The 15,463-nt window shown below is 41.9% G+C and overlaps 1 protein-coding gene across 1 annotated transcript in view; it reads right to left on the reverse strand.

The window, feature by feature from the left end:
• The window catches only part of LOC115038277 (potassium channel subfamily K member 10-like), a 53,218-nt gene that overhangs the window by 23,984 nt on the left and 13,771 nt on the right, over positions 1-15,463 (reverse strand). The window contains exon 4 of the mRNA XM_029497140.1: positions 6,698-6,858. Coding sequence (XP_029353000.1) covers positions 6,698-6,858 — 161 coding nt within the window. The remainder of the gene's footprint in view (positions 1-6,697; positions 6,859-15,463) is intronic.

Below are 15,463 nucleotides of genomic sequence, written 5' to 3' on the forward strand. Positions count from 1 at the left end.
ATATATATATATATATATATATATATATATATATATTTTTTTTTTTTTTAATATACCGTATTTTGCGGACCATAAGGCACACCACATTATTAGGCGCCGCCATATCAATGAACAGGTCTATTTTAATACATAAAGCTCACCGGGTTATAAGGCGCATGATAAAACATATTGATGATTGGTTTATCGTTGCCAGTGATAGCAAACACCTGAAGTTAGTGTGACGTTGGAACAATGTTGTATCCCAACATTTGATTATAATTGGATTATGATATGGATTTGAAAATTGGGTTTACGTTACGTTTACGTTGGCTTGACGTCTAATTATAGTAAAGTAACATTGACTAAATGCTGGATGATGGTTGCTTGCCAGCACTACCAACCAAGGACCAACGTTAATACAGCGTCCCTGTGTCAGCTGGGAATGTTCCGACAATCCATCAGGCGGAGCAGCTTTGTCGCTTCCCAAAGTCGCACTTACACATTTTGACAGATTTTTGAGCGAAGTGTACCACATAAAATTGGTTCGATGTCAATAAGCACAACAAGAATTGATACAGAAAGCACACCGGATTATAAAGCACACTGCCGATTTTTGAGAAAATTTAAGGATTTTAAGTGTGCCTTATAGTGCAAAAAATACGGTACTATAATATTTACTATAATATAATACTATAATATTTACAAATATTTTATTTATTTACTTTTTTTTTATTTTTATTTTTTTACTTTTTTAGATCTATAGATCTGTGCATATTAACATGAATTTCTCTCCTGAGCTCTCTTTGTCTCATGTGCACGTTGCAATAAATCATTTTAGAATTTTTAGGTTTTTTTTTAAGACCCTGCAATGTTTTTTGATGCCCCCAGCATTGATCATCTCCCCAGTGCCCGCAATCAAATTATTTAACATTAGTCATTTCTCGTGTAATCTATTATAATCTATTATAACAGTTATATCACTGTCTAAGACCATCACAATTACATGTGCTAGCTAGCTCTTTCATCATTTTAATTACTTTAATTTGCCAAAATGCAAACAGGTAATGGTTGACAACAGGGTGACCAGATGTCCTGACAAATTTGGGAAAGTCCTGAATTACAAGTAGTTGTCCCGAATCCTGTCATTTTTGTTTTTATTCTAATCAATAATGAACAACATATGAATTTGTGAAAATAGCCAAATCAGTTTTGTAGATTATAATTTGTGCGTTTAGCTGTTAAAAACAAGTATTTTCTCAATATGACAAGTTTAAACCAGATGACAGAGAGCGCAGCACCCACTGTGGAGGGAATTTATGATGTCAAATGTATTTAACTCTTATAATTTGACAATTTTGGGTGCTGAATAGACTTCTATAATGACAGCAACACTTGTGCCAAGACACTGCTTCATACCATCATCAGAGTCTGTAAAAATCAGTCTGAAACTGATCTTTACCACACTAACAACAAATTATGTTGTTATAATTGACAAAATTTTACTCCTTCTGACATGACAGCTCACCCCAAACCTGTACTGAATTTATTCTCATGTGGTGCCCCAGGACTGGATTAAAATCCCTAAGGAAGGCAGGAAACTAATTTCTCCCCACCTCCCAGAAAGAAAAAATATCATCCAAAATTTTAAAGTCATCTTTAGATAACTAGTTAACTTAATAAGTTTGGTAACTTAAGAAGTTAACTTAAGAAGTAATGTGCTGTACGTTAGCTAGCCTGACTTGCTGTAACTGCAAATTTCAGAAATAAAAACAGCAAAAATGAAACAATTGGCCTTATCTATGGTCGGTATTATTTTACCAGTAAGACAAAATTACATATTACATATTTTTTTGAGTGTATAGTCTACTTACAGTGTTTCGCTTCTTCAGCAGGCGTCAATGGGCGGAGAAAAGGTGCGTACGTAATACTGATCCGCCCAGGCTGAGTCCGCCTTCTGACGGTGTTTGTTTCCCTGCAGAGAAAAGCCGCAACTCTACTGTGTGCTGACAGTTGTCTGTGATAGTGATGGTTTAAGTTTTGAACTGTAAAATTAGTCACATACGCTTCCTGTGTGCATCGAAACGAGTGAGACGGTAAGGCGGATCTGCTGACGTGAGGGCGGATCTGCCTTGGAGTCAGGTGCTATCTGGGATTCTAATTGTCTCTGCCCAGACGTAAACCTCTTAGTTTTGTTGTGCAACCAAAGTTGGCGTGCTGGTCTTCGCAACATGTGAGATCAGCTGATTGCGAGGTGGTCCGCGCTGGGTTCGAGGAGAAAAAAACAACAACACAGCAGTCTGCGCTGCGCAGTTGAAGACTGTGACGTAGGTTTTGTGGTGGTAGGATTCAAACGTTTGAGGCTGCTCCCTTTGGCAAGAAGACAGCTGGGACAGCTTTCTACTGCAACTGGTGCACTGGGAAAAAGCATCAGCGGAGGGTCGCGATGCGTCTTTATTACCTGCGTGATGTCACCGGGGACCCCTGCTGAGGTCGCCAATGTCCGTGGTCAGTTCCTGTTCAAACTCAGATTCACACCTAGATCATTGGGGTCATGGCGCCGTTTTCAAACAGGCAGACAACTTGGGCCCAGGCTTTAGGAGGGACGTGTAGACCTCTCTATTGTTCTTTTCAGAGCACATGTGAAGTGATCCCAACACTCTTCAGATCAGTCAGCTCCTTAATTCATTTTAAATGCTCAGTTAAGTTTCTCCTCTTCAAAATTTGCTGTGGTGCATCAGCATAAGCATTTGCTGGAAGGTTATACGTTTACATTACCAATCCCTCAAGTCCTTTCGCTTTCACAAATTTTTCCATCTGAAATTTCCATTTTGCCCAGATCTCTGAACCACTCAGCTTAGCGATAAACAGTCATGCTTCCATTGTGGAAGTGTCTTAGCCAGTGCTCCTAGACATATACACATGAAATATGATTTTCATATTTTGTTTGTTTTCTTTCAGACATGCTCTTTCAGTCTGTCTAATGGAATGTGTTGTGCCAAAGATTGTATATATTATTGCCTCTTATCAAGTCTCAATCTGGAAGGGATGTTATTTACTGTGGATTAACTTAAAAAAAACTACTGAAGGAAGGGGTGTAACAATGGCTTAAGTTTTTGGGGGTGTTTTTATTAATTAATAACTGATAAATGAAAACATGTGCTCATTATACAGATGCAGATCAAAGTATAAACTAAATGAAACAGGGAAGCTCAGACATGTGAATGGAATGACATGATATGACAATTATAATCAAGCAGCTGGTGACTAACTTGAGAACTTGGGTAAATGAATGGAAGGTTGTTTGTCAAATACAAGGATTTTTCTGAGGAAGGAGAAGTTTTGAAGCTAAAATTTGGGTCAATATTGTTTAATAGCCATGTCTCACACCACTCAGAACAACCAGCTGGGAGAGCAGATAAGGGCAACCTTACTTTGGGTTGGCGATTCACCTGATCACAAAAAAGGCAGAGGGGATGTCAGACAAGAGCGGCCACGTCAAGGTCATTCGTCGTGGTTTCCCAAGCTAGACTGATCCTTATCTGAAGTGGCTATTGGTTTGGCTCGTTCCTCTTCAGCAACAATGTTGTCTTTTGTGCGATTGGATTGGTTATTAAGTTAATGTCCAAATTAGTCTTCTCTTTCCTGGTGAAAACAGTTTGGAGCCGCATGCAGCACAAGCGGCCCTGGTTACCACTGCAACTGGAGACACTGGAGGCTGAGTGCAGTGCAGCCAAACCTGTTCCGGTCACAAGCAGTCTTGGCTTCAAGTTGGAACTTAGCCCTTGTAGTTTGGCGGCTGAGGCACACAATAAGCCAAGATACTAAGATGGTATCTGGGAAATTCGACCCATAGCCAGGATATCTACGGCTGGAGTGATGTCGCAAAGCATATCGTCATCAGCAGGCTGGCGAGTTGAGCATGGACATAGTCAGACAGCTAAAGGAGGTTAAATAAATCAACCAACAGGGTGTGCTATAGAAAGTAAAGGTGATTTCTCTGCCCTCTAGCACGGGGTAGCGTGATGCCACAAAAAGGGGCGGTTCAGCTCCCCCTCCCGAATGGCCCCTAACCCTAACCCCCTGGGAGCAGCAAAATTCGTGCCAGCAGAATTCTAAAACTCAGCTCAAAGGTGCTTCCAGTGCAGCTCTTAATTTGTAATCCCACCAACAGCGACAGGAAGCTATGTTGCTGTGTGGACGCTATTTTACGGGTACACAGCAGCTCAAAGTCAAACACTTTCCTGGCTCTATAAACTTTATTTTGCGCAAAGCCTATGCAGCCTAAGCGAAACGCAGATCTGCCATGTACAAACCGCTCAGTCTGCACGGGCTGTGTGCGAACAATATACGGAATAACTTCCTAAATTTTCAGCTATTTTGCTCTGTATCCTCTTGGGAGAGACAGAGAAAAATCTATTAAACACCACTTGTCCTGTAGCATTCCGTTCATGCTCTCAGCTATTGTCAAAAGCACAAGACAAAAGTCGACAGTGTCTTAATCACACCGTTTGTCACAAATAATCTGATAAGGTTGATCAAGCCCAATCAAACTTCTCAAGTGGGGCCAAGAAACCATTGGAACTTCGCAAACTGGTCCTATCCCACAGACGTGATATCAAACCTTGGCACAGCGCAGGGTTAGTTTTAGTTTTAGACAGTTTTAATCACCCAATTGTACAATAGTTTCTTATTGTACAGTTATTTCAACTCGTCATGAACTGTTCACTCTGACAATTCCTGATGAGAACTTGGGCGAATGAATGGAAGGTTGTTTGTCAAATACAAGGATTTTTCTGAGGAAGGAGAGGGTTTGAAGCTACATTAATACATTAAAACATTAATAGCCATGTCTCGCACCACTCAGAACAACCAGCTGGGACAGCAAATAAGTGCAGCCTTACTTTGGGTTGGCAATTCACCTGGCCATGAAAAGGGCAGAGGGGATGTCCGACGAGAGCGGCCACGTTGAGGTCCTTCGTCGTGGCCTCACAAACTAGACTGGTCCTTGTCTGAAGTGGCTATTGGTTTGGCTCGTCCCTCTTCGGGGGCAATGTTGTCTTTTCTGCAATTGGCTTCGTTATTAAGTTAGTGTCTGAATTATTTTTCTCTTTCCTAATGAAAACAGATTGGAGCTGCATGCAGCACAAGCGGCAACTGGAGACGCTGGAGACTGAGTGCAGTGCAGCCAAACTTGTTCCGGTCACAAGCAGCCTTGGCTTCAAGTTGGAACTTAACCGTTGTAGTTTAGCGGTTAAATTCTGATTCCTTGGTTTTTCTTTTTTCTTTTTTTTTTTTTGTTACTCCGTCAGGTCTCCTGGGGAAGCTCTCCTCTTCAGAGCTTCCCCAAAGCTTCTCTCTCCAACCTTTTTCCAAACTTCTGCCCATGATAAAATTTTTATTGACTATTTATTGGGGGCCAACCCACGGGCACGGCCTGCTTGTTGGTGCAAATTTGGCCCAATCAAATTTCTCCCTCTAGCTTCCCGGCACATATGTTTTTGCACAAGAGCGGTTTTTGGATTTGAAGCTACGCCTTCCATTCACCCAAGTTTAAAATTATATCTCAAACAAAGGGAAATGTGTCGTTGTGATAAGAACAGTTTTATCTGCTTGTTGTGGTTACTTCACTGCAAAACACAATTAAATGGATATTAGTAATCACAACATCACACAACCAAATGAACGAAGAAAAGAACATTTTTATGCATGTCTTGACTGGCTGTGGAAAATCTGAAATGTATGACTATGGACTGTGTATGAAGTTTCTTTTTCTTTTTACAGAACAGTTATAAGCAAAAACCAAGCACACAGATTACAGTGCTCAGGCAAAATGCCATCGATTCCGGTGGTTCGTCATTCAAGTGTTGTTACATATTTGGAATAGTTCATTGTCCGGTGTAAATTACATCTCTGCAAATTATTTTGTGGAAAAATGGTTCGAACTGCTGTTAAGTTCTCTTCTCGAGTTCGGCATGTTTGCAGTCTCTTATTTGATCGGAATATCCACTTTCTTATATCAATCCTTGTTGGCCTGGATGCATTCCAGAGGGGCAATTATCGCCTGATTATGTCATCAAACCAACCCGAGTGAAGGGTCAGAGAAGAGTACCTCTCTGGGGGGGTTAGGCAGGTTTTGCTTGTTTGGGAAATCAGTGTCTTTCGATGCCAGAGTGAGACAAGAGTCCGGGATGGCACTTAGCAGAGATCTGGGAAATCTCTGTTGGAAGCAACAGTCTCTTTGAAGCCTGAGGTGTTTGGGAGATGAGAATCTCCACCCCCACTTTCCGGACCTCACAACAAAAGTTCATTAAGTAAAGATGCATTTGCTGCAAAGCTGACCTACAGCTTCAGAAAGTGACCCGATGAATTTTTAAGGCTTGAAGTTTATTTTTCAGAGACTTCTTATATCCAATGAAGAGGCACATCTTGTGTACAGACAGATGTAAGATCCATTTATTTATTCATTTAATGTTATTATTATTATGATTATTATTATTATTTTGTTTCTGCTTGTCAGTTAGAACTGGACCTAGAAAGCTTTTAGACATTTGAACAGGGTGCTCAATGTATCTCACATAGTTCATTACCACTATTACAGGTAGCATATTGTCCTTTTTTAAACCAATAAACCATATTACCACATCAGTGCATAAATATTACAATATAATTTTTCACAAAACTAAATTATAAATAATAGGACATATAAAGTGTGACTCACCCGGAACATCTTTTCCACCTTGGCAATGCTTTTAACAAATATGGTCCCTAGCTGATCCCCGACGCCTGCCAGGAGGAATCCAAACAGTGGGATGCCGAATATTGCATATAGAATGCAGAAAATTTTCCCTCCCTCAGTGCTTGGAGCAATGTTACCATACCCTGGAGAGGAAGAGGAGAAAAAAGGAGTACCAAAGCAGGTACACGGGATGTAAAATACAAAGAGCTTACTTAGACTCACAGGAAAAAACTGATTATAATGCAAAGTGGCTGACACGAAGAAAGAATACTGGACCGCTTACAAGAAGAAAACAAAAAAGAGAGTAACTTGCAGAGGACATGGGGCACACAGACCAAATAAATTGGAAGGGGAAAGAATTGGGTATACAGAAAACACATTGAACGCAGCTCTGACAAGACCACTAAACACACAATTTAAGTTAATAAATATGAGATTTAACAGAAAACATAGCTTAATTTGTTGAGGCTGAGATAGGTCTATATCTCTACTTTCAATCAAGGCAGGGACAGTGAATGTCACTATTGTTGTTTTGTAAGTCATATGTTAGCCATTAGCTCTGAATTTCAATTTCGGTTGAAAATATATGTTTTTGTTCATCTCCAGTGGTCAAGCTCTCTTTAGCTGTAGTGACATTACTGTTGGAATACAAATTACCGTGTTTCCCGCACTATAAGGCGCACCTAAGAGCCTTCAATTTTTTCAAAAGACCATGCGCCTTATAATCCGGTGCGCCTTATATATGGATCAACATTGATATTGATCCATATATATATATATATGCCAGTGGATCGTAAATGCCTGGGCTGATATATGAGTCTCAACTGTGGTCCGAGCTTTCAGGAAGGCAGGAATTGTCACTGAACTGCCAGACAACAACAGCGACACTGACTCGATTAATGACGACTTTGATGAGACGGAGCCAGGCGTGTTGGATGCCGCATTCGCCCAGCTGTTCAATTCGGACACTGAAGAAGAAGAATTCGAGGGATTGGTAGATGAGGAATGAACTGATAAAGTGAGCTTTACGTGTTTCTTTGTGTGTTTACAGTTGAACAAGGTTGGTCATATTGTGAATATGGACATTAACGCATAACGTAACGTAATGTAACGTAATCCCAGCCTCTACTGTAGCGCCTTATAATGCGGTGCGCCTTATAGTGCGGAAAATACGGTAAACAAGCTTAGGCTGTTTATCTTATTATGGAAGCAAGTCACTGCTTTGTATCTTGGTACAGTGGGACTAAGCCCAGAACTAAATATTGTGATGAGTTTAGGCAGGACTCAAGAGAAGCACAACAGCAGGAAAGGTTTTTTCAAATCCTCACAGCAACTGAGTGACCATTAAAAAAAATTCTTGTAGATTGTTAGAGTTCACAAACTGATATAAATGTTGGAGAAATGGACAGAAATTGACAAGTGTAGGGAGTCACCACAGTCCTGCTGGTACACAATACAAGTATATCTAAATCCATTATATCTTTGGACTTAGCAAATGCATTTGGGTCAGTGACACATAGCCTTATTTGGGAGGCGTTTGATTATTTTAGAGTTCCTGGAGCAGTTGTCAATTTAGTAAGAAGATATTTCCAGGATATCAGACTATGTTAAAGTACAGCAGGCTTTACAACAGGTTAGCAGAGGCTAGAAATAGGTATTATGGCAGGGTGTACAATTTCTCCATGAGCATTCACAATGGCAATGGAGGTAATTATTAGAGCTTCTAGGTGGGTTGTAGGTGGAGAGAGGCGGCAGGATGGGATGCACCTTACACCAATTAGGGCATACATGGATGATATATGGCTGGTTGTTCTGAGTGGTGCAACTTTATTTCTGGGTTATGTACCTCAGGCACTTAAGACCGCAGTCATCAAACCCCAGCTTAAAAAGCCTAATCTTGATCCAGATGTTTTGGCAAACTATAGACCCATATCGAACCTTCCATTTATTTCTAAAATCATTGAGAAAGCTGTAGCAAAACAACTACACGATCATCTGGATGGGAACAGTTTGTTTGAACAGTTTCAGTCAGAATTTAGAGCCCATCATAGCACAGAAACAGCGCTGGTCTCCAATGACATTCTAATGGCTTCAGACAATGGATCAGCCTCCATCCTTCTCCTTCTAGATCTCAGTGCTGCATTCGACACCATAGATCATAATATTTTACTACAGAGACTGGAACATGAAATTGGAATTAAAGGAACTGCACTAAGGTGGTTCAAATCCTACTTATCAGATAGACATCAGTTTGTTCATGTTAACAACAGCTCCCCCTCATGTACTGTAGTCAGTCATTGAGTCCTGCAGGGTTTGGTACTTGGACCAATCCTCTTTACTCTTTATCTGCTTCCTTGAGGCAACATTATCAGGAAACACAGCATCAACTTCCACTGCTATGCAGATGATACTCAGCTGTACCTATCAATGAAGCCAAATGAAGTCACTCAGATAGTCAGACTGCAGGCATGTCTTGAAGACATAAAAGTCTGGATGACTGGAAATTTTTTACTTCTCAACTCTGACAAAACAGAAGTTATTGTACTCAGTCCTAAGCACCTCAGAAAAATACTATCTAATCATCTCATCAGTCTGGACGGCATCACTTTGGCTTCCAGCTCCACTGTAAGAAAACTTTGAGTAATTTTTGACCAGGACATGTCCTTTGTCCCTCACATAAAACAAGTAAGTAGGTCAGTTTTCTTCCACCTGAGAAACATTAGGAAAATCAGAAACATCCTTTCTCAGGATGATGCAGAAAAACTAGTCCATACATTTGTAACTTCTAGGCTGGACTACTGTAACTCATTACTATCTGGATGTCCAAACAAATCTCTGAAAGGCCTTCAGTTGATTCAAAATGCTGCTGCACAAACATTAACAGGAACTAGGAAAAGAGATCACATCTCTCCTATGTTAGCTGCTCTTCATTGGCTGCAAGTAAAATATAGAGTAGAATTCAAAATCCTTCTGTTAACATATAAAGCTCTTAATGGCCAAGCTCCATCATATCTCAGAGAGCTCATAGTTCCTTACTGTCCTAGCAGGCCACTCCGCTCTTTAGATGGAGGTTTACTTGTGGTTCCTAGAGTCTCCAAGAGTAAATCTGGAGGCAGATCGTTCAGTTATCAGGCTCCAGTTCTAAGCATTTATACTGCATTTATTAACCATGTTCTGCCAAAGTCTCTGTCTCTCCCAGTTCCTCTCCTCTCTCTCCCTGTCCTCATCCGGCAGGTGATGACTCATCGCCATCCCATGTTCCTGCAACAACTGCTGGTCCCATATTTCATGAATTCTGTACTACAGCTCAACTCCATGAACTTCATGCAGCAACATGTTCCTGCCTACACCCCCCTCCAATGCCTATCTCACTCTCTCTCTCTCCCACTCTCAACCCAACCGGTCGAGGCAGATGGCCGCCCCCCCTGAGCCTGGTTCTGCTCAAGGTTTCTGCCTCTTAAAGGAAGTTTTTCCTTTCCACTGTCACTAAGTGCTTGCTCATCGGGGGATCTGTTGGGTCTCTTTAAATAATTTTATAAAGAGTTTGGTCTAGACCTGCTCTATATGTAAAGTGCCTTGATGCAACTCTGTTATGATTTGGTGCTATACAAATAAATCTGGTTTGATTTGATTTGATTTATGACGTTGATAACTACAACAGTGCCATGTATGAAAAGAATACTTGAGAGACTTAATAAAAACTTAACATAACTTAACATAAAAAATAAAAAGTGGGCTAGTATGAGAATCAAGTCTAGTAAGTCTAGAAATATCTCAATAAGTAGAGGAAGATTAAGTGATCGAAAGTTTGTAATAGGTGAAGAGGAAATTCCAATAATTAGGGAAAAACCAGTAAAGAGCCTAGGTAGGTGGTACAAGGCCGATATACGTGGCGACATAGCAGGTTTTCAAAAGCTTAGCTGCAGGCATTGAAGATATACGGAGGCAGGCAAATTTAGGAAGGTCTAAGACAAAGAGAGTTGCAATAAAGTTTGTTCAAGAAGGAGGGAAAGTTAATAAGATAATAAGGAAGCAAAGCAGCTTAGAGGATGCGAGTGACTGCGAGATGCAGGTAGATTTAGGAGGAAAGCTTGTTGTTCCCCAGGAAATAGCCTGTACAAAGCTAAGGCCTGATATAATTTTGTGGTCTAGGAGTAGAAAGAAAGTATATTTCATAGAGCTGACTGTGCCGTGGGAGGATTCAGTTGAAGAAGCATATGAAAGGAAAAAGCTCAGGTATGCAGATCTAGGTAAGGATGCTGAGCAGTGAGGATGGAAGGTTAGGACTTGTCCAGTGGAAGTAGGATGTAGAGGGTTTGTAGCAAGATCTGCCGTTGCTTTGTTGAAGGAGTTAGGAGGAAGGGGACAGAGGGTGAGGAAAATAGTGAAGGAAATGTCAGATGAGGCAGTAAGATCCAGTCAGTGGATTTGGGTTAGAAGAAGTAATAGTAGCTTGGGGCCCAGCAGGGGAGCTCTTAAGATAGACAGACTCTAGGGAGAAGCAGAGGAAGAAATCCAGGAAGGGGAAGTGTATTTAAGTGGAGGGTGTGACCTGTTTTAGCCTCTTTGACACCATGTGGTTAGTCCAGGTGAGTTGGCCTGGGTTGGTGTGTTGGTTTTGTTTGAGTATAGGACTGCTCAGGTGAGTTTAGTTTCTGAATCTGCTAGTGTAGCTTGTATTGCCTCCACCCCCTGCAACCTCTATACTTTCATGCCCCCTACCCGAACCAGGGTCTGTATCCCATCCCTACTTTTATCTCCACCTCTTCTATTTCTCTCCCCTACCCAAACCAGGGTCTGTATCCCCACCCCGCTTTCACTGGTGCAGTTGGTGAGAGGTTAGAGTAGTTGACAGTCGTGCTGTTTGAGTTAGTTGTTTTTGTGTGAGGGGTGGTGATGGCTGGCATTAGGGGTGACTCTGGGACGCCAGCGTTCAGGGTCTAGCCTCCTGGAGATGTTGTGGGCCTAACTAGATGAAACACAGATGAAAGGAGGTTCCCACCTGATGACCCCAAGGACATGATAGTTATCACCACTCACTGGCCTAGTTGGATATTATCTGTAGGGCACATAGAGCAGGGCAAAAGTTTGTTGCTAGGAAGGTAATCACTGAGTCTGGTCCATTTTTTTGTTGCACAAGTTTCTTGTGTTTTCTCTAAATGTCCTCATGATCAGTTAAAACATGGATAATTTATCTGGGTTAAAGGGTTGTAACATGTTAAAATTACTAAAAGCATTTAGAGCCTATGTGTTGATACACTGTTTCTCACAAATGTAATTTGGTAGCCAATGTTCTGGTAAGATCACTGGCTACCAAAGATACACTGTAGTAATACAGACTGATGGGCTATGGGCTGGATTCTCCTACTGAGCCATAAAGTGTGAAATGTTGTTGTGAAGGAGACACCATCTTGTACCATTTTAAGAGTAAAATTTAATGCTTTTTAAAACCTCTTTATTTATATATATATATATATATATATATATATATATATATATTTCTTATTTTATTTTTTTTGCAGGGGGGGTGGGTTAGGGTGGGTTGTTTATTTATTTTTTACTTTAAGACAATTTAAACCTGGCCCCGCTGTAGCTAGCTGTTGCCACATACTACTGGTGCTTTACTCCTTTCAGATGTGGCTAGACGGCTTTGACGGCTTTGATCTACAAACAGCATTCTGGTTGTTTTTTCCAGATTTGGAGCAACCAGATCACTATCAATGAATCGCCACTTAAATGCCATGCAACTGCTATTCCCCCTGGTGGTGGGAGCAGACACTCTGTTCGGATGGGAATCTGACCAGTTGTGCAAACCCTAGGTAACTGTTTCTACCACTGACCAAGGGGTTCCTATTAAATCGGCAACCTTCAACCAGTGCAATGGATTGGCAGAGATGAACACCACCAATCCTGGTTGTCACAGTTGTGTGGTGGTGATGCGGGAATGAGGACCCAAAAGCAGGAGCCGCGAGAACCAGGTTGCGGTGAAAATAAATACTTTTAATGAACAAAAAAACCCAAAAATTACAAAATAACAGAGGCACGGTGAAGAACAAAACCAAAAACTACAAAACAACTGAGATGAAGGGACGACAGGTAGACAAGCAGAGACAAAAGCAACGACACAAGCAGAGACACAGGCAGAGAGACAGGTAGGAGTCAGGAAACCAGGCAGACCAAACGAGACACCGAGGGACCACGAACATACAGAGGAACAGCAAACTTAGGATCAAGAGACACAGAGTGACAACGTGATCAAGGGACATTGATCTGACATGGACTAAACAGAAAACAGGACTTAAATACAGTGACTAGACAAGACACAGGTGAATCACATTAGGGCAGGGAAGGCACTCAACACGAGGGAAACAGAACAAGAACAAGATTTTCAAAATAAAACAGGATGTGAAAACAAAATTCAATCCCTGACATTGGTGGTCTTCCATAAAGAAAAAACATGTGTAACCAAGGAAGACTTAGAAACTCAAAAATGCAAAAATGTTCACTGCATTGCCTTTGTGAACCTCAATCTATGAACCTGATATTGAATCAATTTCACCAGAGAGAGAGACACCGGGGGGCAAGTTGGGTAGGGGGAGGGGATTTTCAACATAGGTGCAAGCAGAAACATATGATACTGTATGAAGTTCAAATTAATACAGGAGCAGCAGGCATTGCAGGAACATTGGGTAGTGATGATTCACCACCTACGGGATGAGGACAGGGAGGGAGAGGAGAGGAACTGGGAGAGACAGAGACTTCGGGAAATATGGTTAGTAAATAGTGACACATGGATAGAACTAGGAGAAACAGGAACTTTGGGGAAACATGGTTAATGGCATGTTGGCGAATGCAAGACAGAGAGAGAGATGCTCTGTGCTTCCCCCAGCCGCCGAGGCCTATGGCAGCATAGCTACAGAGTAAGTGAACTTTGACTTTTTAACTATAAGCTCTGTCATACAGAAAAGTTTTAAGCTTTTTGTATGACAGAGCTTATAGTTAAAAAAATAAAGTCATGTTCCTGCCTGCACCTGTGTTGGATGTCCCCCTCTCCTACTTTCATTCTCACCCTTCACTAAAACCCCCATGCCTCTCACACTCTCTGTCTCTCTCTCCCACTCTCAACCCAACCGGTTGAGGCAGATGGCTGCCCCCCCGAGCCTGGTTCTGGCTGAGGTTTCTACCTCTTAAAGGAAGTTTTTCCTTGCCACTGTCGCCAAGTGCTTGCTCATCGGGGGGATCTGTTGGGTCTCTTAATAATAATTTTATACAAATAAAATAAATAATTTTATAAAGAATTTGGTCTAGACCTGCTCTATATGTAAAGTGTCTTGATGTAACTTTGTTATGATTTGGCTCTATACAAATAAATTAGATTTGAAGCCTCGTCTTGAAAATTGCTAAAGAGTCCGACCCCGGACCGATACTGGAAGTTGGTTCAATACAAGAGGAGCCTGATCACTGAAAGATCTGCCTGCAGATGTACTCTTGGAGACCCTAGGAACCACAAGTAAACCTTCATCTAGAGAGCAGAGTGGCCTACTAGGACAATAGTAGGGTATAGTCATAGTATAGTAATAGGACAGCTGGGCCAAGCCTGGAGAAGCCATGTGGACTTTGTTCTTCCACCCTGTGGGCCTGCCACCTGCAGGAGAGACAGATGGGGTCGGGTGTGCTGCCAAATGGGTGACAATGAAGGTCCCGATGAATCAGACCCAGATGGCATAGACTGGCTCTGGGGACGCGAAATGTCACTTCGCTGTAGGGTAAGGAGCTGGAGCACTACCAGTTGGATCTGGTGGGGCTTACATCCATGTAAGTGGTCGATAGGTGTTGGACTCTTTTTTTTTTTTTTTTTTCTGGAGTTGCCCAAGACGTGAGGTGTGTGAGGCAGGTATGGGGACACTCACAAGCCCCCAGCTGAGTGCCACTGTGTTGCAGTTTACATTGATCAACAAGAGGCCACCAGAAACGCAGACGAAGGAAGTTGAGTGTCTGATTAATTTCCGGATGACAGGTGACTCTAGTTGAATGCCCCCACTGGAGAACCTCAGATCAGATGGCATCAGGGACGAATAGAGTGTTAAGCGGACCATTACCTGGGTCAGCCTGATGTAGTTGGGCCTGGCGGACACAGGACTTAATCTACCAGGTAACGGCCGTTATGATCCATGAAAATGGCTTTGAAGTGGTCTGTGCTGTGGATTTCTGGGAGAGGGCATCAGGTTTGACTTTTCTAGAACCAGGACAATAGGATAATGAGAATAGAATCTACCAAAAAACAAGGCCCACCTGGCTTGCTGAGAATTCAGCCTCTTTGCTGTTTCGATGTATTCCAGATTCCAGACCCTAACCCTAACCCTGTCCACACAATGAATGAATGTTTGGCCCCCTCTAGGCAGTGATGCCACTCCTCTGGGGCCAGGTTCACTGCAAGAAGTTCTTGGTTGCCTATGTCGTAGTTTCTCTCTGCTGGTGAAAGCCTGCAAAAAGGATGCTTTTTTTTTTTATCCCCAGAAGAATGCTGAGAGAGGGCAGCCCCCACCCCAGTGTCAGATGGATCCAACTCGACAATTAATTGATCCTCAAGGTCCAGTTGGTTGAGTACAGGGGCTGTGGTGAAATTACATTTGAGTTCCTGGAATGCATCTTTTGCCTCCGGAGACCAACAGAATGGAGTGGATGTGGAAGTCAGAGCTGTCAAGGATGTGCAGGACAAATGTAGTTGCAGATGAACCGTCTGTAGAA

The sequence above is a fragment of the Echeneis naucrates genome, chromosome 24 (assembly GCF_900963305.1).
Source record: "Echeneis naucrates chromosome 24, fEcheNa1.1, whole genome shotgun sequence".
In the NCBI taxonomy this organism is placed as follows: domain Eukaryota; kingdom Metazoa; phylum Chordata; class Actinopteri; order Carangiformes; family Echeneidae; genus Echeneis; species Echeneis naucrates.